Consider the following 25,998-nt stretch of genomic DNA (forward strand, 5'->3'; position numbering starts at 1 on the left):
GTACAGAAATTATTGCATTCTGAATTCTTATGGCTGCATTTTGATAACAAGTTCTGACAGATAACTAGTTCAAACTGATAACAAAGAAAACTATTTTGCCTTCTATGACTAGTTGTAATGCATTCAGTTAACTAGATTTATCTACTGCTGAAGTGGTTCTGTTGTGTATCAGAACTTCTGTGCTAAATATTGTTACTTGGATAAATTTCTAGCTATCGTTACAATATTTCATTAAAAAAACCTATCTGAACGAAACACTAAGGATTTAATCTGAATACTTGATAATTTACTCAGGTTCTCTTAAATTAAGAATTTGGAGAAAAAAAAAGTATACTTCAGTGTGTTACTTCTAATATTTGTGCTCTGGGTTTTCTTTTTTCTTTAATAATAAAGCTCTATTAACATTATTAAAATGACCTAGAAAGCTAGCCTGATTTCCCCCCCCCCCCCCCCCCCCCCTCCTTTTTTATAGATCTGATCCATTGTATTTACATGGGGTTTTGTAAAGCTGTTTGTCAGTTAAAGAAGCTCTCAAAGCCTTCAGGGAAGAGGATATTAGAGGTGAATAATGTAGATTTAAAGGATTTAGTAATTCATTCTAAATCCCAGCTATACTTTTAAATGCATTTTTACTTTTTGCCTTTTTTTTAAAGGAGCATTTTAAGCATTAGGATGCAGTCATCTGAGTAAAGCTGTGTTTTATTGACATCACATGGATAATCTGGTTTGCCTAGTATATAGCTGCAGCGATCAGAAAAAGATTCTGAGCTTTTTGAAAGATCACCAGGTGGCTGATACTCTGCTCAGTCAGAAACTAATGTAAATAATCTGGTAATTGGCAAGTCAACTCTAACAAGTCAACTCTAACAATAAAACTAATTTTGCAGAGTTGTGCTTTCTTTAAATGGAATAAGTTGATATTTTTATTTTAAAACGATTATGTTCTTTAATGTTGCTGTGCTGTTTTGGGGCTTTGTACAGTACTGCTTCATAAAAACAATTCAGTTTTCATTGTAGCAAGCAATTTATGTATTAAAATTTATCACCCAATTAAAACCACCTTAGTTTTCTATCTGAAATTACGTGGTGTGCTGTTTATTTTGACATACTCCAGAACACAATTTGAAGCAGGTTTTAATTTTTTGAATAATGTTATGTTGCCAGTATATAGGTACTAGCAAAGAGAAGTTTATAGTTGACTAGAGCTCAGGGTTACTCTTTGCAGAGTGTGATACTTGTGATTATTGTAACTAATAGGATTACTTTAAGTGAAAAAGAAAAATGAAATACAAAAACCACGCTGATTTTTAGTATTAAAAAAATCCTAAAAGCTCTTATTTATTGTACCACCTGTTTTGACGTTACTCAAAGAACTTCTAATAAGAAACAGTAATAAATGAGCAGTTCTTAAGGTAGAGCAAACTGTTAAGGTAATCTGTCCTTGAAATCACGAAAGCACATTTTGATGGTATCCAAGAGGGAAAGCTGCAATTCTTAATCTCACAGGAAGAATGAGGTGTCACTGTTCATTGTGGATTCTTTACTGTCTTGTTATTAAAGCCTTACCAGAAAACATAGATATTCTAGGTCAACATTTCTTACTTAAAAGACTGCGTGCAATCTCTATAGGCAAGGTCTGTTTACTAACTGGCCAACAAATGCTAAATATTATGTTCAGTTCTTGTCAGCCTACTGGCTTGCAGCATGTGCATGTTCATTCAAGAGGTTTTAATTCTGGACATAATGGTAACTGTTCAGTGTTTGAATTGTACTGATGCCATTTTTTTAGCTTTCTAGATGAGGTGAGTTAGAGATTAAACATCATGGAGGACTGATGCATGCCATGCAACATAAATACCCCAGTACTTAGAACTGAGATCTAAGGTGTTCAACCCTGCCCCCGGTGCTCACTAGTGAGCTTGAAAAACTTTCTGGACATCTCATGAGGTCTATACTGTTGCAATTGACATAAGAATTTGCACTTAAAAGAATTAAAAACCTATCTAATTTAAAGGAACTTAAAATGTTACCAAAATAACTGCATTATGTAATACCTAGGTTAAATGTAGATCTGGGAAAGAATAATGAAGATATTTATATGGAGAGAGCTCATTTACTCTTTGTTACTAGCTGAGTTTTTGATTGTAACCTCTGAGATGTAGAATATGCAAAACTTCTGCACTAATATGTTATTTTCATATTCCTCTGGATCCTGATATTTTTGTATAATACATCACAGGCTACAAACCACTGAATGTTAACTTTGTTCTGCTCCCCAAATACTGTGGTTTAGTATTATATTGCAATTATGTTCATATCCTTTAGTTTTGTATTAATAAATATTTTACTTACAGAAGTTTTTTAACTAGACTAAGCTTGTCTTACTCCAAAGTAATTATCAGTTCTTGTCCATAACAAGATGAGTTACTCTATGGCTTTGATGTTGAAAAGAGATTATGGTAACTGAATTAGGAACCAAAAAAAATATAGCCATAATTTGTGTTAAAAAAGAATACAATGAACTAAATAAAGATGGAACCAGTCAGTGAATTACATATGCACTGAAAATTATGCTTGGCCACTTACTAAACTAAGAAAATTATTTTCATTATCTCATTTTTTCACCAGTGATAAAGATTTTGCTCTTTGTGATTACTCAAATTTTAGAGAATTTGAACTACTTTAAGTATTTTTAAATGTAATAGCCCTTTTATTAAGTGTTGGGATTAATTTTCTCACACTTGAAGTAATCTCAAGAATATTTCAGATGGTGTCCTATGGGTTCTGGTTTTGTTTAATCCAGCACAAAAGTACCTAATTGCAAATATAACAGATTCTAACTTTATGAGGGTTGATACTCTGTATTTTGTTCTTTGATACCTTAATGGTTTTTGGTTTGTGTTTAAGTGATGAAGAGATTATTTTGTGATAATTTGTGTGAGTTTCTTACAGCACAGCATTTCTAATTTACTACTTCATCACTTAAATGCTTCAATAGTTCTCATTTAGCTTTAATAGTATTAGAATAGTGTATGTCAGATATACCCAGTGAATGTAAGTTAATGTATCCGATACAAGTAGATTATACATGTCATGCTGGTATTCCCTACATATGTACTTTGGCATTTAGTTGGTTACTTTGCTTAGAAGAGAGACTGTGTTAAGGGTTAGAGGGAATGTTTCTTGTGCATTGTTGTCTGCAGCCTCTCTTTTATTACCAGTAGGTGGTCTTGGAAGAGACTTCAGGAAACAACTTCACTGTTGTCACTAACAGTCTTAACTATCTAAAGTTAGTGTGTGTATGAAAATCAACTTCTATATGTGGTTACTATTATCTGTATTCGCTGTAGGGACAATCATAATACCATCTGCTTTGCGAGCCTCCTCTCCCTCTAAAATCTCATGTAGATAGTCTGTTTTTCTTAACTGTGCAAAATACTTGCCAGATTCCACGGGAGCATATTTAATCCTCAAAATACATGCTAATGCAGTTAATGAAAAATTTTGCAATTTCAGGAGTATTTTATTCCTAAATACTCTTTTCACACTTAATTTCTTAAATGTGTACAAGTGGCTCTATATGTAAAATTCTTTGTTTTCAGTTAATCTGTGGTGTGGTCACTAAGTAATCAGTGTATGAGATGCACTTGTTTTTATTTGGTAGCAGTTGTTATTACTGCTTTTCTTCAACAAAAGCTGTGTAGCTGTTTTCTGTGGTGAGTGTGGTGTTGAATCACTGGAAATTCCTAAGGCATGAAATATATCTGAGGGTTTCTGTTAATAGAAAAAGAGACTTTCTATTTCCTTAATTGCCACCTATCAAAAATGTAGTGGTACATCTTTGCACTGTATGAGATAGTGGCAATAGTTTGAAGTATTTCAAGAAAATATTTTGACTGAAAAAATGGAGGGGGAGGGCTGTTAAATGTGAACTGAAAGGCCATGTCTTTAATCGATTCCTGCTGTTATCTTACTTCCTGCTCTTATTTTACACTTGGTGGCAAATTTATTTGTGGTCATTTTGAGTAAAGAAAAAAGGTGTAGATGTTTTCTTAAAAGTATGTCTGTGTGTGTGTTTGTATATATTCGTACATGAATATAGATTACTGCAGCTGCTCTTGAAAAAAAAACCCAACCAAACAAAAAACCAACAAAAAAAAACCCCAAACAAAGCCAACTTCGTGACAGAGTTGTTACTGTGAAAATGGATATTTGGTCATGATACATTAATTGAATATACTAGAAAATGTTACTGCTAGAAAACATATTCAGTGTAAGGGAGGGTAAATTGCCCATTAAGTTATTTCTATTCTCCTATAAAATGTTTCAGATTAAGCTTCTGAAAAAGTAATCTCAAAGCTACCTATCTATAATGTTTTGCTACAAGTTCTGTTTTCTTTATTAAACACTAAACTACCTAACTGAAATTATACGATCTTACCTTCATAAGGTTTAATAAGCTATATTTTGTTTTCCAATACCTCAAAGAGTTTTATTCTTGTTTCAAGTTAAAGGCTTTCAAAAAATAGTTTTTTCTAAAAGTCGGATCTATATCTGATGTTTTTCATGATTATCTGCAACTCAGCATAAAGCAATTCAAGCTATTTCTAATAAATGCAGAAATGTTTTATGGAAAAATAACTATATTACCCATATCATAAAACAATGTTCCTTTAAGAAGAAAATTAAATAACCCATCACCCAACAAAACTGCTAATTTTTGTGGGTCAGTGAAAGCTTTTGTTGGGTTCAGAGCCTTGTGCTCTGAGTATTTATGACATGTTTTGTCAGCATGGTGCTATTTTTTTTATTTTCTACAGTAGTATTTCCAATTTAAGTTTTCATTTAAATATGTTTCAATTAAATGCATTAACTGCTTTTCTTCATCAAAAACATCCATGAAAATAAATGTAATGGTAACTTTGAAAAATTTATTAATACTTAGAAGTAATGTTAATCTTGCTCACAAAAAGTACTCACATTTAACAAACAACAAAATTTTTTTTAATGCCTTTCTCTTCTTGCTGCGGTTCCTTTGTGTGTCTTCATGACTTCATTTCTACAGTTAGTACTTTAGCCTGTAACTCTGTCAGATTAAGTTATCTTGCAAATGGTCTTGGAATAGGACTGTTATGATCCAGAGACACAGAAGGTTCCCTCCAAAATTACTAAACTGTCTGTTAGCATTGCTGTTTAAGATTAAAATTACCAGATGTTCTCCATTATAGCATTCAGTTTTCAGTTGCTTCTTAACCTTGACGTATTTTAACCACTGAACTGTGCATAGTCTTGGTTTTCAGCTGCTTTTTATTTGGGGAAAAGCATACGATAGTGAAGTGAGCAGGAAATGCTGCTCTCCGTGTCTTTAAAAAGCAAACTAAAATGCCAGGACATTTTCAACCACATGTTGGTAGTGCTTTATTTTAATATATTAGTATACAATCTGAAAGATGATATGGGTATGGGAAGGGTTGAATAAAAGGTAGTTTTCTGTTTTCATGAAAATCCACTTACAGCCAGCAGAGTTATGTCTAACACTGAACTGTAAAATAAAACACAGTAATTGGAAAAAACTGGCTAAGCCTTTTTCAAACTGATGTAGAAGTCATCTGGAGTTTTTGTGTCATTAGGTTAAAAAAACAAAAGGAATTCATGATATGTAAAGGTGATCTCAAAATGGAGAACGTTTTTTCTGTGTGGCATAACTATACTGAAGCTGATTTCTACAGGCAGTTAAGAGTTAATGTCATCAAGCGTGAGCATTTATGGTTATAAGTACTCAGTTGTAGTAATTACAGTGTTTTTTTAAGGAATTCACAGGATTTATGTGATTTTTCTAAGTTGGAGATCAGAAGGTGAGACCAAATGCCAGATTAGTAGTAGAAACCTAGGCATACTGCAGAGCAAGTGTTGTGGATCTTTGGTAAAGGAAGAGCTGGGTTTTGTGTGTTTAGAATTTTTGCTGAATTTAAATGTTTATTACTGTGTTTTAAAGTTGTTTTTTTAGTTGAAATCAACATGAAGCATAGAGTATCTTTTGGTTTTGGTATAATGAGGAACTACATTTTTTTCTGAGATTCCCCTTAATATTTATGCTGTGTATAAAATGCTTGTACTGAAATATGCATCATATCTGAGGAACATAAAAGCTTTCAAAGACCTTTCTTGATTTCCTTCAGTTGAACTAGACTGTAAGAATAGCTTGTTTCGGCTTTTTTCCAGTGGTAAGTAACTAGCTCTGCAAATTTTGTGTATAGTAAATCATTGGCACCTTTGCTAATAAGTTACTAGAATAAATTAGTTTTAATTGAGCGAAATAATTGTTTAACCAAATGCATGTGCTAATGATCTTTCTTGCAGATTTGGATATTTTAATCAAATCAGTTTTTTTCAAATTCTTCTCCAATAATGAAGGAAAGAATTTATTTTCATCAGCTAAATTAGATCTTGCCATATCTTACTTTCAGGTTTCAAAGGAGAACACAAAATACAAAAGGCACAGTAATAGTACTACTGGACTCCCTCAAGTTTCTTGGATTTTAATTTGTACGGAAAATTTCTTAAACACTGTATTTCCCATATACTGTAAAAATCAAACACCCTTCTTTGCAACCTCTTGTTAATCAGCAGCTTTGAATCTTTAGCATAGTTCATTCCTATTTTCCTTTACTGCTTTTGTTGTGGGTTGTAGGGGCTGGTGAGGCATAGAAGGATTAAAAGCATCTGGTCTGCTTGAGAAATAGTTGTTCTATGCATAGGGAATACAAGCTGTTTTTATCAGTAAATTTCTGATGCTGTGGATTTGTTAGGTAGGACACCATATAGAAATTTTGTCAGCTCTTAGGAGTGTCAGTTGCTTCAGAGTAATCATTAATATCCTAGAGTATGTGCAAACATTAGTATTTAGAGCAACTTTTTTCCTAATAGATTTGTTTCTGCTTAATCACCTTCAGTAACAGAGATTCTTATGTACAGAGTCTCACAACATACGCTGTCTGTCTCTTCTTAAGTGTGTATTTAGGGCATCTTCTCAAAGAAAAGCAACAATTGTCTTAGTACAGGACCTTGCTGGTCTGTGTTTTGCACATGCTGGGAACTTCAAGCTTGTAAATTTAGCAAACTAAGGGAATGGGAGTGAGAGAAACAGGTAGAGAGGGAGAACAACATGGTGTAACTGGTTGGAATTTCTTTAAAAAAAAAAAAAACCAAAACCAGAACAACAAAACTTCAGCATCTGAGCTTCACTAGATGCTCTGATTCTTGGCTTTTTATGAGTTTGTTAGTGTTGTATACTTACAGGTGTAAATGTGAAGGATTCGTGGTGGTGCATAGGATGCTTTTGTGTTTATGTATGTCAGACACATTGTTCTGGAGGTTGTTTCTTGAGTTCTGAATCTGAGTTTGTATAGGAAGATATGAGAACACAAAATTAAAATCTAGTTCAGCCCTTCTAAAAAACCAGGAACATAATGCTGTAAGTGAAAATGTTAGACATATAAAAATATATTGACTATAGAGATATATTGATTTTGAGTGAAGGAGAGACTAACTTGATAAAGGAAAATTAAGTATTTGATTCACTTTTCTGTATAGTTGGTGTAGGAGCAGTTTATCTTGGCATGGGTCACTTCTACTTTTAACATATTCTCTTGATTCCAGCATGTGTGAGGTTGGATACCTCAAAAGTAATGCAGTCTCAACTTCGTCAGACTGATTTGTGAACCACCACTGCTTATTTTCTAACAATTCACTGGGGGTGAGGTGGATCCTAGAGAATTAGACAAGAGCAGAGTCAGAAAATCTGTCAGAAATTAGAGGGTAATATTCCTAGCTTTGGCTCTGTACAGATGTTAGAGCAAGCAGTATTCCTGAGTATAGATGTGTTATTTGTAAGGAAGTACAAGGCAATGAAGAAGAGTGTGATTGGGTGAGAGTATAGGACAGAGAGCATGAGAAATCTTGAGTTAAATGTGGTCTTTTGAATTTGTCATATGTATATGGTTCTGATAATTTTCCTTGGTAATCCAGCTGGCCTGGCAGGTAAAAGGAGAAGTAGCTGCTGATAGTTTGATTCTGATAAAATTTTTGAGACTGTCGAACTAGATGGCTTAGTCTATACTATGTTCCCTAGGTGTGGTCTGCTGGTCACTACCTAATCCCTTCACGAGAGAGTCAGAATTGTTTTAGTCTCAGCTAGGACTTTTGAGACGGTAGTCTGAGGAACTGAATACTGATGGTGATCTGTCTGTACGAAAGCTTAGGAAACATTTGTTAAAGCAGTAAGTAGTTTAAGCTATGATACTTGATTACTGATGACTCAATTAGACTGCACCTCAGGTGGGGTCTTGCAGAGTTCTCTTTCAGTCTGGATCTCTAACACATTCAAGAATAACTTGATTGGGATAGAAAAGTATGCTTAGAAAACAATTAAGTCATACCAAATGCCTTTAAAGACTGTTAAAATTCAAAACTGTCTTGAAATTAGTGTGCCTGAAGTCAACAATGTGGAATTCATTACACAAATGTAGAGCAATATGTTGTTGTAGGAGGGTGTACAAGTTGCATATGAATACGAAACTGGAAAGAACTGGCAAGGCAGAGCTAATGGAGCAGAGTATCTGGGGTCAGCGAATGTTGAAACAACCGTAAGAACTGAATTTTTTGAGGTGGGAAAGAAGCTGGGATGTGTTAATAGGAATGCAGTTTGTAAGTTATAAAACTTAACCTTACTGAGGTCTCAGTGTAAGTATTGCCCTGTCCAGGCATCCTGCTTTAAGAAACTAACAAATAGGAGGACTCAAGAGAGGTAAGAGGAATTATCAGAATTTTATAAGACTGATCCAAAAAGATTCAAGATGCTAATAATGCATACAGTTTTGAAAGAAAAGACAGGGGGTTGAGCTATCTTGGAAGAATTTATGAAGGCTCTTTATAAGGAGAATATTCTGGGAGTAGCTGGAAAAGAAACTGGTTTAACATTTAACAGAATGTGTTGCAGTTTGTTAGCAATTTCTCAACTAGAAACCACAATTCTAAGTAGCATTTAGACAACATGAATAAAGTTGCAAGCTTGAGAATAATACAAACTCGTGCTTTTTTTTTTGTGTCATATGTTGTTTTATTTAAATTTTTTATCCAAATTATCATATAGTTTGATTATACTTTTAATCATGATCCAGGTTAATAAAATATTAGAGGCTGCTGTTTCACTTGGGAGATAGAGAATGTAATGATAGTCACCTTGTGTGTTGGTTAGAAGAGTGGTTTAAAGTCTGGTTTGCAGTATTTTAGTTTTACCAGTGAAATAGGATAGATACCTAAAGATACAGTGTGCATGAGGTGTGGTTGTGGAAAAAAGGCAAGTAAGATGCTGTTTATGTAAGATAGGGGTGTGATTTTGGTATCGAACATGAAATGCATAACAAATGCAGGATTTTGACAATATTTCAAGGCTGAACTTTATCATTTGTAGCTGGTTCATTGCTTTATCCGGTCTTAGTGAATCTTCCTTAATTTCCTATGATTCACAGTTTGTGTCTGCATTCACAAGTGCATTTAATCTTTATTTATTTCCCCTGATAGTTGTTTCAGACTTCATAATATGTCTTTGGTTTTTGAGGTTGGAATACTAAATAATTTTGGGAGTGTATCTTCCCTATGAACAGTTTATCTGTTGTGAAACACAGTTATTTTTGTTGAAGAAATTTAATTTGCTTGTGTTCAGAATTTTTCCTCGCTCCTAAATCATTGCTGGCCTTTGCAGTTTTATAAGAATTTCAAATATGTGGAGTTGTAGTACTCAAAACCAATTCTAATTAGCTAAGGAAATGAAAGCCAACAACTTCTTCATAATTCCGTTGAATAGCTTTGTTTATCAGGATCTAAAACATCCAGACTTCTGTCCTTACTGCAGTGTTCCTGTTCTCTTCTTTGAATTTAATCTTCAGTCTGAAATTTTTAGGGTCATGTATCCTTTGAGCCTGGTGCTTCATCTTTGCACAAAGTTGTCAGAGTACTGCTGTATGTTCTTATTGCTGCCTTCACTTAGTGCTTTATTTATGTCATAATTTCCAGGATGTGTGATTGGAAATAATTAAAGGGGAAAAAACCCCCTGGAAAATAACTAGGAAATAACACTATGTATGGCTAAATGGCAGTGTAACTGTTAAGTGTAGGCTGGAGGTTTGTCTACTATTAATGAAGTTAACCAGTTAAACATTAAATACTTGTTCTATCTGTATGCACAATTGTGCGAAGGATACAACTTACAAAAAATTACGTGCTCTTGTCATGTGTCTTTATATAAGCATACATATATATGCATACATCTGGGAGATATGTATATATATGGTAAAAAGAATGTTTTCCAGAAATGTTGCCCATGAAACCTAAATTGGATACATAACAAGCCTCAGGTTTTTTTTCTGAAGGAAATTCTGTGGCATGGGTAGATAAAGAAGAGTTCCTGTAGATGTTGGTGGCTGGCAAGCCACGCACTGTCCAGATTGAGCCCACTAGAACAGCATGAAAGGATGAAAAATAATGTTTTCAGCAGGCTCCCTAGCTGTAGGCAGAGAGCAAATGAATAGTGGGCCTAGGGGCCTTTCCTGAAGGCCCTGTGTCATTATGGGACTGGACCTACAGCTGGCACCCAGTCGGTCCCACCACATGGAAGTTGTGTGTGTGTCTGGTCGTGCAGCAAGAACCTGTGTGTTTCTGTGATGTGATGCACGTTGTTGGACTACTAATGAGCATGTCTGGTCATGTTAGTGGTGAGGGGAGGTGGTGTGTAGTTTCTGTAAGAGCTCATATATCTTAAAGAGGAGGAAATTAGGACTACCACTGTCCTACACTACTGGATGTTAAACTTCAAAACCTATTTTCACCTGAAACCTGGTATCCCCCAGTGTAGTAGGGATCACATAGGTACCAAAGGTATGAAAATAGTGCTTACCTCATTCTTTACCCTCAGGTATTTAGTGTTGTGCTCTAAATGCATAAACGATGATATTTTAGAGACAGAACTACTCTTGTTAAATTTTAAGTTAGTTTTTAATTACTTGCTCTTATAGAAATAATATATTTTTTTTTTTTCCCCCCCCTCTCAGTTTAACTTTGTTGGAAGAATCCTTGGGCCCAGAGGACTAACAGCTAAACAGCTTGAGGCAGAAACAGGATGCAAGATAATGGTCCGAGGGAAGGGCTCTATGAGGGACAAAAAGAAGGTAAGCTCTTGAAAGGGTAGTGTAGTTTCAGATGCATAGTTTTGTTTCCTAACAGAGGGTAAGCTTATGTCTCTCTTAATCTTACTTGTTTTGTTCTTATTACATGCATTTTCATTATCCTGTGTTTTTTACAGACTTAGTAAGTAACACAACCTACTTGAAAGAAGCTAAATGTGCATGCTCTATTATGGTGCAGTTGGGATTGGGATTCTAACTAGCAATTAAAAAGTATTCTTCAGTAATAACTAACTTATAATTGTGTCATGTTTCACAAGGTAAAGGTAAAAAAAAAAATTAAATGTATTTTTTCTAAGGAAGAGTTGTTAACCTTAAAGGTGTTCTTAGTAAGTTTCTTTTATTGTAGTACCAAAATAGTGATTTGTTCAAGTAGTATGGGTTGGAAAAAATGTTTAATGTGTTTCTGGCAGGGAATTTTGTCTGAGTGAACCAGGAAGCACTATGTTTCTGGATTTATTTTGTGTTCAGGTGGAGTTCCAATGTAGTTAGGGCTGTTCCTAGACCTGTCCTGTAATATGCTTACTCTGCCCATATAAATACGGAAACTGCACTTTTCAGAATAAAGCCATCCTGAATGTCAAGTTGCTCTGGTGGTAACTCCTGGAAGTAATTTAGTTTTGCAGATTTATTTTCTAGCTATTTCCCTCTACCTCTATTTCCCTCTACCTCTAGGTTGCTGCTGCTGAAGTTGCACCAGCATCTCCACTGCAGTTTTGAAATGTGTGCTTGAGTACTCTTTTCCTTTCATTACTGAAGTATATATTTTGGTTCTTTCTGTAGAAGGACCCCCTCTTCCTTACCTGATCAGCCACATAATACATTCTGTTGATACTTATGTAGCACATAACAAGTAAAATAGAAAGCTAGCGTCCACCCAGTTAAAAATGTGACTTTCCAGAGCTTGACCATCTCTCTTCCAGACTTCATTTGATATCTTCTGCTTTTGTTATTTGCTGTAATACTGTCACCACACTTTCCCTTATTCTACCTGTAGCTATTTTCAATGTTTAGATTGCCACCTTTAGAGCAAAGATCTATCATAACCTAGAGATTTTTTTCTTGTCTAGGTTCTGTAGAATTAAAAGGGTGATAGTGTCTTAAATGCTTGATTTAGTTTTTTTTTTTTTTAAAAAAAAACCAACATCGTTTGTACTGAATTCCTTCTGCCTCTTGGCTGGGCAGACATTTAACATATAAATGAATCCTACTGTTATGCTGTGTTAAACCATAAATAGGCAAATAGAACTTGTAGAGTTGATATTTTTGTACAGGATTTTGAAATACAGATTTCCTGTAACTCAGAGATGTGCTTCACCCAGCATACCAAGTTGTGTGAGTGTGAATGCTGTATTTCGAATCAAAATGTATGGTTGCCAATACATGAACAATCATAATTATATAACTTTGTGACTGTTAATAGTAGACAAATTTTTACATATCCTATACTATTGTTTAAGAAAAGATATCCAGGAGCAGGAAATTTAGTGCAAATATTGCTTCCCTTTAAGAGTTTGCAAGCTTTACCTAGTTTTTATAAGAGTCAGACTATTCAATCTATTCTTAAGCTACCACTTTTTGGCTGATAGATCAATTAGATGTTAAGACTTCTTATTACGTGTGTAACAAAGTAAATCTTCATTATGTGGAATATACTAAAATTTAGTTTGCAACGAATGAATTCTCAAGCTGTTAATTCGGAAAAGAAGTATTTATACCTTAAAAAAAAGTGAGTACTTAAAAGTTCATTCAGCTTTTTTCCTATTTAAACATGGTTTTTAAAAGACATTTTTATCAATATACATTCTTATCTTCATTTATGGGCAGAATTTAAGTTTATTGCTGCTCTCTCTTTGTTTTAAGTGGTAATTCTGGGCCAGGGTAGTTCATCAGGAGTTAGGTTATGTAATTTTTTTCTGAATAGAAGTGTTAGTTCTGGTTCATTTATGTTCATAGATATTATAAGTGAAAACATTTAGACATCTATTCTTCAGAAAGCTTTTAAGTACAGATTGAGGCCCAAGCTTAATGGTCCAGAAATAATGTCTCGCTGTTAGTAGCGAATGTATGTATATTTAAGATAGTCATTAACAATAATGCTCTGATACATCCTTAAGTTTTGCAGATTGGTTTTGCCGTGTGGAAAAGCACAGTTAGTTGTGTTAACAGTAGCTATACTTGTGGACAGCAGAAGTAGTGTGTGTAAAAAGAAAGCAAAAAACTGCATCCAAGGCCTCAATTTTTCTTCTGAACAGATCCATTTCCCTGTAAGTGTTCCCGAATGCACTTAAAATAGTAAACTTTACTTCAGATTTCTTGAAATTGCTGTGTGTTCCTTGGCCCACATGTCATAATCTCCCTGACTCCGTCTCTTCCCTGTCCTTGTCCATACTAGCCTGAACAGAAATCAACATGGCCCAGTGAATTCTGTATCAGGTATGGTAGCCATCTTCTAGGACGTGACTGACAGTGCAGTTTTGTTAGAGCTGTAGAGCCTTCATTCTTTGAATGCTTTTTGTATTAGGTCCCACTGAAAATGTCCAGCTCCCAAAGACATTCTGTTTCTATGCTATCAGCAGGGCAGGCACTTAGGCACCACCGACCAGTGTAGTACATGTGCATGTACCATGTCCTTCGTCACTCTCAGCTGCTAGCTTGGGATAAGCACGTTCTCTGCAGTGTTGTTGGTCACCACTATGCGTTCTGACCTATCCATTCAATGTTCATGTAGGTCTTGGAGTTTTTGAAATGTCTGTTACAAAATCACAGAATGGTGGTGGTTGGGAAGGACCTGTGGAGGTTCTTTTGTCAAACACCCCTCCTGAAGCATGGTCACCTAGAACAGGTTGCCACAACCATGTGTAGACAGCTGGTATGTCTAATGCCCATGACCTCCCACCACTGTGCTTCAGAACCTGTCCTCTTCTGTGGGGAGACATCTCTCTAGATAGCTTTATTGTTTATTGTCTGGGGAAGTGGTATTTTTGAACAGATTTCCCCAACTCCCCCCCCCCCCCCCCCCTTTTTGTTTTTGTAGCTGTCAAAGGAGAATAGACAATGTGTCTTACTGGGCTTCTGTCTTTGAGAAAAATCTTAGAGGAGCTGAGACCTGAGTATGAGTCACCTGTTTTTTTTGAGGTTTAGTAAGAAAAGGAAAGCTGTCTTCCACAAGGGCAAGCTCTGTATGGCAGATTAGCGAGACCTTTGTATACATTAAAAGCCACAGACTGATTCAGTCAGCACTTTAATGCCCATTACCTCTTCAGAGTTGACTGTTGTTTGATATTTTTGGAGCACAGACTACTTGGCCATTGATGATTTCATGAGATAATACTGCAGTTAGTGTTCGATATTAAATTGTGTAATATATTTGAATACCGAATAGTATAATATTGGTTGTAAACCAGTGTTGAGTACCAAATAATTTTCTTGATAAAACCTATTTTCATGCCATCCATTTGTAATCTTTCTATAGCTCTTTTCCTCTCCTGAGGTGATTGATATTAGTCAGTAATTCATCTTTTTCAGACTGAGTGTGTTGTTGCTACACCATTGTTGCTGCAGTAGGAAGAATTTAATAATCATTAATTATGTTGCAGTTTGTGATGTATCCCAATAAGATGTTTCTTCTGAAAAATAAAGATTTCGAAGCTCTATTCAAGACATGATCACGAACAGACTAAAGTAAGAACAAGTGACATCTGTCCATTTGGGAAGTACACCTCTTGCTATTGGTTCTTACCGCTTTTCCTGATGAATTATACTTACAGATGAACTCTTTAGCCTTGCAGTGCAACATGACCAACTTTTTTGGAGTCAGTGCCTTCTAATGATAATTTTCTCTTGTTTTTGAAGGGGCTTCTTTGCAGGTTCTACTTCAAAATGCTAATACACTTCGAAGTGTAAAATACAGAAGTAATAGTATTCTCATGGAAAGTTAGGCTATGCTAATTGTTTTTTAAAACCCTTTTCTTTCATCTAGGGTCAGCATTATTTAGAAAAGTGAGTATTCAAGATTGTTCCAGTATATGACTGAATTGCTTTGAAATTTGGAGGCGATAAGGAATGTAGGTTAATTTATATGTATATTTTATAAGTATATTTTATATCTCCAACCCTACTTGCCCAGTGGTAGTTATAAAAGAAACCTTATTTGATGTGGAAGGGAATTAGTTACTAAGCCAATGTCAATCTGTAATGTGACAGCTACATGGTACTAAATACCATCTCCTAGAGTAAGCTGTCATACACTTTTTTTCTCTTCCTACCTTGCTAGTGGTTGCAGAATCCAAGAGAAAATATGAAGACTGACATGCTGGAAAATAAACCATCCAGACTTGCTCTGTAGAAAATTTTACTCTCCTGTATAAGCCTATGAAGACAAGTAATATATTAGAAATCTACCATATGGCCAGATCACTTGAACTAGGATCAAATCTTGAAACTTGCTGACAGATTTACCCCAGAAAGCAAGGGAAATCCTCAAGTCGTTTGTATCAGAGGCTCAGTTGTCAGATCATCAGAACATCTCTCTAGGCAGCTTTAGACAAATTTAAAAGCAAAATCTTAGTTAAGGAGAATGCTGTGATTTAGAGCCCGGAGGTACTTGAAGGAGATTACTGGAGAGGGGAGAGGGGTAGCAGGCATTCATCAAAAGCTAATGAATGTGTAACTGTATTAAGACCAAAATCTTTTTTGCTTAGTCTGAATGCACCTCTCATTGGGTGGTGAGGAAAACTAGCAATTTCCACACCTATCAACGAATACTGCTTTATACAGGGGAAGACTATCCAATGATGGATAAGCAAAACGTTTTTTGTCATCCCCGTTGTCTTACATGAATTTTGTAAAATGGACGTTGACACATCTGTAGGGGAGTCAGTTCTGTGCTCTTGAACACATTGACTGCCATTGTCTCACTTAGAGGGGTATGCAGCTTTACAGCATCAGGCTTGGCTTGTGGCAGTTGGTCAACTACATTGTTGCACATTTCTTCCTATTTTTAGTCAAGAATCTCCTCTAGAACTGTGTGTGAAGAGAGGGTATCTCTGATTTTTACTTCATGAGGAAGCATCTCATTGTGATACACAGAATTTTTTCTTACAATTGGTTATTTCAAAGAGAAAGACAGGCAGCTGTGCAATTCTGAATTTGAAGAACTCAATGCCTTCGACTGCAGCAAAAATCAAATCTGTTGCACTTTGCTCTGTATTAGGTAGTTTGAACTGATTTGTGGTTCCTGACCTACAGCTTGCTTGTTCCTACGTCACTGTTCACATTGCAAGCAGCAGTTACGTAAGGTTTCACAAAAAGACAAGCTCTCTGTTACTACCAATCTTGACCTTTGGCTGGTGCAGACCTGTCACAGTAAGAAGATAATTCAATTTCTTTGGACTCTCCAGTTTTGTTTTTTTTTTTTTTATAGTAAGGCTAAAAAGGAATTAAAAAGTTATCCTTGGTACTTACACAAAGCTTGAGGAGAAGATTAGAGTGGAAAAAATTAACTGTCTTGTGATCAGGATATATTTCTACACTTACATGCTGTACAGAATTGGAGTATTATGTGTTTGTAATATTTTAATAGTTTTAGTTTCTGAAATACCATGAGGTACGCTTTGAATGCCAGTGGAAAGTCTTAACAAACATTCAGTTTAACTTATGAAGTGAAGCTACTGACATTGAATAATACATACTTTGTAGTGTGTCTTGTTAAGCAAGCCTTATTATTGCTACCCTAATTATGGAATGCTTAACTTCTACATTTTGTGAAAAGTACTATGTGTGAACAAATAATAAAGTTATGGTTCTGACACATATGTTGAAATGGAATATATTTAACATGATAGCAAATGAAATTGTTTGGTGTTTCAGAATGAAAGGCTGACCAGCCATCAATCATTATTCTTGTTTTCTGGGAATAAATTGCATGGCTCAGGCCTGTTGTCTCTAAATCTGCCTCTAAACATAAGCATGCAGCTGCTGTTTGACAGTTTCATACATCTGTGTGGAGAAATCATGGCCATGGTTTGGAATGGCAATAAAAAAAAGAAATCTGTAACTAATTGCAAAGGTGGGTTTTTAGTATTTGTCAGTACCAGTAGGAATAACAGGAAAAAAAAAAATCTTTAAGTGATTGGGGACATTAGCATGGGAAAGTGAAAAGCAAGTCCATACACATCATGTGTGACTAGAATGACTGTCCTTCTGTTTAAAACAACAACAAAAAAATCCCTTTCTGACAATGCCAATGGAGTTTTTTGAGGTCAGATGCTTACTTTTACGTTTAGAACTCTAACTATCAGAATACTTTGTCAACATCCATCATTAAGGGTACTATTTGTTAAAATAGTTAAATATAGTTAAATAGGTAATTTTCTGTTAAAATGACTTCTACTTACAGAAACTCGCTGACTGAGGCAGTGTGGAGTGGCAGTTCAGTTTGTTCGATAACAGGGATTATGCTTTCTTAACTTTTGTTACATGTAAAAGCGTCAACTAGTCTGTAGGAGACTGCCAAACTGATGGTTACATTCACTTGTAATTGCCATCAACTTCTTTGACTGTGCATTAAAAGTCATCGTATGAGCAGGCTGCTCAGCTAAGATTAAGATACCACCTATACAGCATGTTCCTGAATCTACTGTATTCAGGTTATAAAATGTAATAGAAAATAATTTAAGGCATTCAGAATGCAGTATTTAAGATACAATCCTTGGAACAGTTAACTTCAGCATCTAGCATCTTCTACAGTGGCACTTCCTCTAAACACACTTTCTCATAAGTGTGCATGTGTGCATTGTTTGATTTCTCAAACTGATTCATCAAACTTGGGAGGCTTTCTTCATACTTAATTTTTGACCACTGTAGTAATTAGCCTTTTATTCTTTAACAAAAAAATCATATTCATATAAAGGTACTACTGAGCTTACATGTTCAACATATCACAACTGCAATTTTAATACACAGTGAAGAATGTACCATACTAAGCTGTATGAGGACTTCTATGTGTCTGTGTGGTGAAGAAAAACCCTCTATCTTAGAACCCAAGCCTGTATACGTGGGGCTTGATACTTCTTTGCCATCCTAGACGTTCATTGTAAAACATAAGATGTAATGAAAATAATTTTGGTTGCTTATAAGCTAGTATTTTTTTTTTCAGTAGTGAATTCTTCAGAAAATAGTCTTTTCTATTCCAATTGTAAAACCTTTATTGTGTTTGTAACCACTTACTTTGAATTCAGGGGAAGTTGTAAAGCTGGATTTTTTTAGTATTATTTTTTATTAAAGAATTTCTGAACCATGACCTTTTTTTCCTTTCACCCACAAAACAGAAGTCTCAAGTTACAACCCTGGTAGTCTTGAAGCAGTGACCCTCTGAAAAGATTAAGAGTTTAAACTAATAGTATATAAAGCTAATAGTATAAAAAAGAAAAAGTCATCACAGGAAAAAAAACCCAAACCCTCCTCTTAGCAAGTTACTCTGATTTAATTACTTAATTAAATGCTAAAGGCTGCCTAGTAGAAAATACACTTCAGGAAATTCAAAAGACAATGTTGAAGGTAACAGATGTTATTTCTTGAATTACCCCTCACTGAAGATTGACAGTTTTTTAAACTTGTTCATGGGGGTTTTGTAATCCAGAGACTCAGGAGTATCATCTTTGAAATCTTACCTGCATACATCTCTTCTTTTAAGTAAAGAATTTTCAGTTCACATTGGCAGTAGTGAAGAATACAGTGTAGGTACAATTAGCTAGGTTATGTATGGGAATGTGAATTTTACAAGAGAATAATGTTTCCTTAAGTTTTATATAAGATTTGACAAACAAGAAGTATTTGAAGTAATTTATTGCAAAAGTCTTTTCACTTAACAAAGGAATGCTCTTATTTTCAAGAGCAGAATGATTTTATTTTGAAGGACAGAAAATTTAGATGCCCGAGGGCCTCAAGAATTATTGGAAAGTAATATTAGTCTTTCAGAAAATGTTACTGATATGTATCTGATGCAATGTATTTTTTAGATAGGTTTATTTCATGCATACCATTGCTTTTTACACACTGAATATATTCAGTATATATTGGATATATTTCCGCATGTGCTCAATACAAGGTTGCAGCTTTGAGCACATTTTAACACTGTTAGAACACGCACTGTGTAATGTGAAAAGTAGCTGAAGCCTTTGACTCTGATTAAATCACTTTGATATCAAAACTTGATTATATGTCATTTTGTTCTTAGAGCAGTTAAACTGGTAAATAGTTAACTGGTTATTGAGCTAATTGGATATGGAATAGCTGACTTCTGGTATTAAAGAAGTATTTTGTTAAAGATGCTGAAAGCTGTACATTGGAGGGGTGTAATCAAAGCCACACTAGTAGAAACTAACTTGTATTATTTTTCCTTTTATTTGTTTTCCTGTCAGTTTGCTGTGAGCAAGAAACCTTAATGATCAAGAGGCAAGAGAATCTAGATTATCTTGAAACTGGAGTAGCACCAAGTGTAGTGGAAAAAGTATATATCAAGGAATCTTGAGTCGTTGCCTGGACATCTGGGTATAAGCAAGTCTCTATTTTATAAATTAAAATAGAATGGTAATTGACTCATCTTAATCTCTACTATAGTAGAAACTGTCTTTCTGCAAAATTAACTCCTAAGCTTTTGTTAGGTGGGAAGCACAGAGTGTTGTGTTATAAAAAGTTGACTAGGCTACAGTTTACAGCTGTTTGTATGTAGCATTTGAATAGAAGTTTTGAAAGGCTTGGGGGACAATTCATACTGAATTGTTTTGAGGTATTGACAACATTGTCTGCAAACATCTATCTACATTTTACTTTGTCTAGCAAAGTAGTGAAAGTAGTGAGTGGTTTAAACAATGGAAATCTACTTGTGGTTTAAACCTGGCTGGTAGCCAAACACCATGCAGCTACTTGCTCACCTTCGCTGCCTGGGCAATTGGGAGGAATTAGAGGGGTAAAGGGAGACTTGTATGTTGAGGCAAAACCAGTTCAATAATTGAACTAAAACAATAAGAAAAAGTACAGCTGGGGGGGTTCATATTGTGATGGCTCACCACCCACTGACTGATACCCAGCCTCTTCTCAGCTAGCAATCCCAAAAACCAAGATCCCTAAACCACAGTCTCAGAAGCAAGAGAGAATCCCCTCCTTGCTGGCTGCCCCTCCTTTACATACTGAGCATGAAGTTACACGGTATGGAATGTTTAATTTGTTAATCTGGGTCCAGTGCTCTGGCTGTGCTTCCTCCCAGCTTCTTGTACACTTGTGCACAGGCAGGATATGGTGAGATGGAGACTCCTTGATCTCTTAGCAACAATTGAAAATATCAGTATAATATCAGCATTCTTCTCATACCCAATCCTATACTGAATCCAAAACCTAGCACTACTTTAGCTACTAAAAAGAAAAATTAACTCGATCCCACCTGAAACAAGGACATTGCTGTAACCTCAAATTTTTTCCGCACTTACTCAGCAGAAAAAGATGAGAAACAAGTTCCTAAACTAGGTGAGACTTCGTTTTAGTAGAGTATGGACATTCTTATATACAGGCATATGATTTCACAGAATCATCTAGGTTTGAAAAGACCTTGAAGATCATCTAGTCCCACCATTAATCTAACACTGACCATTCTCAACTACACCAGATCCCTCAGCGCTATGTCGACCCAACTCTTAAACACCTCCAGGGATGGGGACTCCACCATCTCCCTGGGCAGCCCATTCCAACGCCTAACAACCCCTTCTGGAAAGAAATGCTTCATAATACCCAGTCTAAACCTTCCCTGGCGCAACTTGAGGCCATTCCCTCTTCTCCTTTTGCCTGTTACTTGGTTAAAGAGACTCATCCCCAGCTCTCTGCACCCTCCTTTCAGGGAGCTGTAGAGGGCGATGAGGTCTCCCCTCAGCCTCCTCTTCTCCAGACTAACCCCCAGTTCCCTCAGCCGCTCCTCGTACGACCTGTGCTCCAGACCCTGCACCAGCTCCGTTGCCCTTCTCTGGACACGCTCGAGTCATTCAATGTCCTTTTTGTAGTGAGGGGTCCAAAACTGAACACAGGAATCGAGGTGCGGCCTCACCAGTGCTGAGTCCAGGGGTCAGATCCCTTCCCTGTCCCTGCTGGCCACGCTATTGCTGACACAAGCCAGGATGCCATTGGCCTTCTTGGCCCCCTGGGCACACTGCTGGCTCCTGTTCAGCCAGCTGTCAATCAGCACCCCCAGGTCCCTCTCTGACTGGCAGCTCTCCAGCCACTCCTCCCCAAGCCTGTAGCGCTGCTGGGGGTTGCTGTGGCCCAAGGGCAGCCCCTGGCATTTGGCCTTATTGAAACTCCTCCAGTTGGCCTCAGCCCATGGCTCCAGCCTGTCCAGGTCTCTGCAGAGCCTCCCTACTCTCGAGCAGATCAACACTCCCACCCAACTTGGTGTCATCTGCAAACTGACTGAGGGTGCACTCGATCCCCTCGTCTAGATCATCAATAAAGATGTTAAACGGGAGTGGCCCCAACACCGAGCCCTGGGGGACACCACTAGTGACCGGCTGCCAACTGGATTTAACTCCGTTCACCACAACTCTTTGGGCCCGGTCGTCCAGCCAGTTTTAACCCAGCAAAGCGTGTGCCCATCCAAGCCTCAAGCAGCCAATTTCTCCAGGAGAATGCTGTGGGAAACAGTGTCAAATGCCTTACTAAAGTCAGGGTAGGCAACATCCACAGCCTTTCCCTCATCCAGTGAGCAGGTCGCCCTGTCGTAGAAGGAGATCAGGTGTGTTCAGCAGGACTTGCTTTTCATAAACCCATGCTGACTGGGCCTGATCATCTGGGTGTCCTGCATGTTGTGTGATGGTACTCAGGATGAGCTGCTCCATCAGTTGTCCAGGCACTGAAGTCAGGCTGACAGGCCTGTGATTTCCTGGATCATCCTTCCCACTCTTATTATATGTGGGCGTCACGTCTGAGTTGCAGCCAAAGCTCCCTGTTGAGCCAAGCTGGTCATCTTTGACATTGGCTTCTTTTACAGCACCTGGGGACAGCCGGATCCTGTGCTGTTAAAACTTCCTTCTTAAAGAGTGCTCCACCTTCCTGGACCCCTATACCGTTCAGGACGGTCTCCCAAGGGATTCTGTCAAGCAGATACCTAAACAAGTCAAAATCAGCCCACTGAATGTTCAGGATGTCAGTTCTGCTACCCCCTTAAAACTTCTGTCTTTTCTTGCAGGAGTAATAGTGTTGTGCATTATCTAAAAATACTAAAGTGAGGGAGTTGATTCTTGTGAGATTCCACAAATGATAGATTCAGTGATATTTCCATGTCTTCATCATGCTCTGTGAAGGGCAGCTAGTGGTTTTGCAGACTTAACTACCCTTCTCATTTATTAGCACCAATAAACTCTTCTGGGATTCTAGATTTTTCTAGGTTATTACATTAAGCTATTGTGCTGCCCTTCAGTGAATGATTCCATGTTTGGTATATGGCTGGGTTTTTTTGAACTTTCTTAAGAATTAGTGTTGCGAGATTGTAAACTTGCTTACCAGAAATAATTTGTGTTCAAGGTTCCATTTTGAGTGCGTTTGCTGAGTATTGTTAAACTGTGCTTGGATTTCTATATGGGAAAGACCACACTTAGTTTGAAGCTCACAGGAATTTCCCTGTCCTGTGTGGAAAATTGAGTCTACTTAAATGTGGGAATGCAGGCAGAACCTGTTGATTCAAGGAAGAAAGCAGCATGCCTGTGTATTTCCCAAGTATCAGTTCTTGGCAGCTCCTGGTTCTCCATATTTTTGAGGTGACTGCCAGCAGGCAGAAAACAGGTTCACCATCCTGGATTATGGCTCTTTAGGGTCAGATTTAGCAATTTCATTGAGACTGATAGGAAGGTTCTTTTGCATGGAGCAAAACAGTAAGCATAAAATAGGATACCACTATCACTGAAACTAAATACTTACAGTACTAATTGAGCGTTTAGAAGATAGAGGTACTTGACTTCATTGTTTTCCAGATAGAGACAAATAATCTGTAGTGTTTCATTGCGGCAAAATACTGGATTCCTTTTCAGCTTGGAAAAGTCCACTGTATGATAGGAATCACAAATTGTAATTCCTGAAATGTCTCAGTGGGTTGCCATTTCAACTTGTTTCTACATGGTGACAGTTATCCCCTTTTCTTAGATCTGCTGGCTCTGTGTTAGCCTTTGTCTTACCTAGACTTGGATTAAAACAGGTGTTATTAATCACAAATTACCCTTATGCAAGGTATGGCCTGCAGTATAGTACCTTAAGGATATGAATGAAATTCAAGTAGCTGTGTGGATGTTAATGGGTTTGCAGTGGGACAGTATCCTTAATTTACAATTTATCCAGCTACAGTTGCAAGATTTGATTGTTGGTCTTTACACTTTTCACATATAGAGAAGGATTTATTGACAGACTGTTGCACATTTATTAGCCTTTTCTGAGAATAATTAGCAGCTTCTGTCTGCTAATTATTTACATTGTTCACATCTTTCCGGGCACTAAATGGGGAATGTTTTGATTAATGTAGGATTCACTGAAGTACACGTGCACTGTGAATATATCTTAAAAGTATTTAAAACTCATAACAGCTCAGTTTAAAGTATGTGTTGAGTATCTGCATGAAAGGATGAAAGCTTATTCAAATGTTGGTTAAGGCCAGGTACACAAATCTGTTTTTCTGGTAAAGAAAACTTGTAACTCTTACAATAGTAGAACACTCAATTTAGCAATGGCCAGTACTGAATTTGCTTGGAGGCTGTTTAACTTAATAGAATTTGACATTCTGTGTAAATTATCTGATTTGATTGTTAAGTGCCACATACTCGCTATGGAACACACACAACACACAGTGTTGATGCTTGCTTGAATGATTTGTTGATGTAATTCTTTAATGTAATTTGGATCATAAATCTATATCTAGTATTGTATTCCTACAAGATAACCAAAATCATGTCCTCTAACCTTAATAGCCTGAAATGAGGCTGGCTTTGGGTGTTGAAAATAAAACCTGCAGAACAGTGACTTTGTCCAGGCTATAGCTCACGTGTGCCTGACAGAATGGTAGCTGAAGTAACAGGAGGACGGGCTGTAAAAAGCAATGGGAAAATCAAATTCTTGTTTGGTTTCATTAGAAGATGTTATGGAATTATGTAAAAAACTTAATTGGAATGGGTGGAATCAGTACAGGGAGGAGGTGTATAGTTGGTACATACAGCCAACTTTTTTCTTCAAAACCCAATTAGCCTGTTAATTGAATGCCTTGATATGGCATGTGGCCGATGACTGCATATAACCTAAATGTTTGGATGTAATACTTACTGTGTTAAGATAATAAATTTTTCTATTAGTGATTAGTAAGTCTGGTGCAGGTGCTTTTTCCCCAATATTTCCCTACTATTCTGACCATGTGTTGTGACACAAGATTGATATGACTATTACCAGTGAGGATAACATTTCATACAGGCAAAAAGATATGGGATATTCTGGTGTGGAATTATATATTTATTTGAAGGTCTTTTTGAAATTACTTTCTTTGAGTGTTGGTATTGTGATGGGTTTTTTTGTTGGGTTTTTATTTGCCACTGTTGATAGCAATTTATCTTAAGAAAACTTCTTCCAGCTCAATAGCCAGCAAAACCAGATGCCAGCATTCTGAATGAAAAGCTGAAAACGGGTATTTCTTTTCTCCTGTCCTCTCGTGGTACAGTCTGAATTTTGTACATGTATTGTCTCTGCAGGTTGGAGCTATGGGAATAGTTTCTAAAAATCCTGTCCAAGGCATGGACAGGGTCTCCTAGATCTCAGTTCTTTTTCTCTTCTGCCTCCCACACTTCTCCACATTAAAATGCTGGTTCCTTTTCTATCCATAGGATCTTAAAATCCTGACATTTGGGCCTAGATAAACTGTTGTTTTTTTCTTAGTAAGTGTTATCATGTACCTTATTTTATTGTTCCTTAGTGTTTCTGCTGTGGTGGTAATCGAAGATAGAAGGAAAGAAGTGCTGACAGCACCTGGTACATTCTGTAGGAAAGCTGCTGTTCATTTCAGCAATTGCATATTTGTCTTGAATAAGGAAGAAACAGTTTTTTGGAAGATGGGACCCCTAGCACATTAATAGCAACTCTGTTACTGCTTATGCCCAATTTGGAGTATTTTTATAAATGGTTATCTGGAATGTTTAGTCCTTCAGCCATATAGAATTGATTAATGCTTCCTTGGCAATCAGATGTTGCTAAAGGATTGGAATGCCAAACCACATTTAACTGACTGTCTGAATCCCCCTGAAGTACCTGACTGATTTAATTGATCCACTTGACGGAATTATTTGGGAGCTATTTAAGATGCAGTACTATTGATTTCAAATGTCCGACATATTTACAACCATATATATTCAAGGGAGTTTAACTGTTAAGTTGCTGGGGTTCCTGGGGGGTATTTTTTTTAACTAGCTTGCTGAACTGACAAAACATACTGTAATACATAATTTGAAGTAACAAAGCTAGTAGTTGACAAAGAAATGTAAGATTTAGAATGAATTTTTACAGAGAAAAGTATAGGTTGTTTCTGTTCATAATATATCTTGTATTCACTCTCCATCTACTGAGTAAATGAGCTTCAAATGACCAAGCAGTCTTTGAGGTGGCTTGGAAACAATCATTTCTGTTTCAAGTTGGCAATGCTGGAATTGAATATTCACTTATCAAAAAGACCTAGAACTTAAATCTGTTA

The 25,998-nt window shown here is 36.5% G+C and overlaps 1 protein-coding gene across 3 annotated transcripts in view; it reads left to right on the forward strand.

The window, feature by feature from the left end:
- QKI (QKI, KH domain containing RNA binding) overlaps positions 1-25,998 on the forward strand; it is a 167,451-nt gene that overhangs the window by 55,061 nt on the left and 86,392 nt on the right. For all 3 annotated transcript variants that reach the window (XR_012632865.1, XM_074896646.1, XM_074896647.1), the window contains exon 3: positions 11,109-11,225. Coding sequence is in view for 2 of the 3 variants with exons in the window: in XM_074896646.1 (XP_074752747.1) it covers positions 11,109-11,225 (117 nt within the window). In the remaining variant the exon portion in view is untranslated. The remainder of the gene's footprint in view (positions 1-11,108; positions 11,226-25,998) is intronic.

The sequence above is a fragment of the Athene noctua genome, chromosome 1 (assembly GCF_965140245.1).
Source record: "Athene noctua chromosome 1, bAthNoc1.hap1.1, whole genome shotgun sequence".
Classification (NCBI taxonomy): Eukaryota; Metazoa; Chordata; class Aves; order Strigiformes; family Strigidae; genus Athene; species Athene noctua.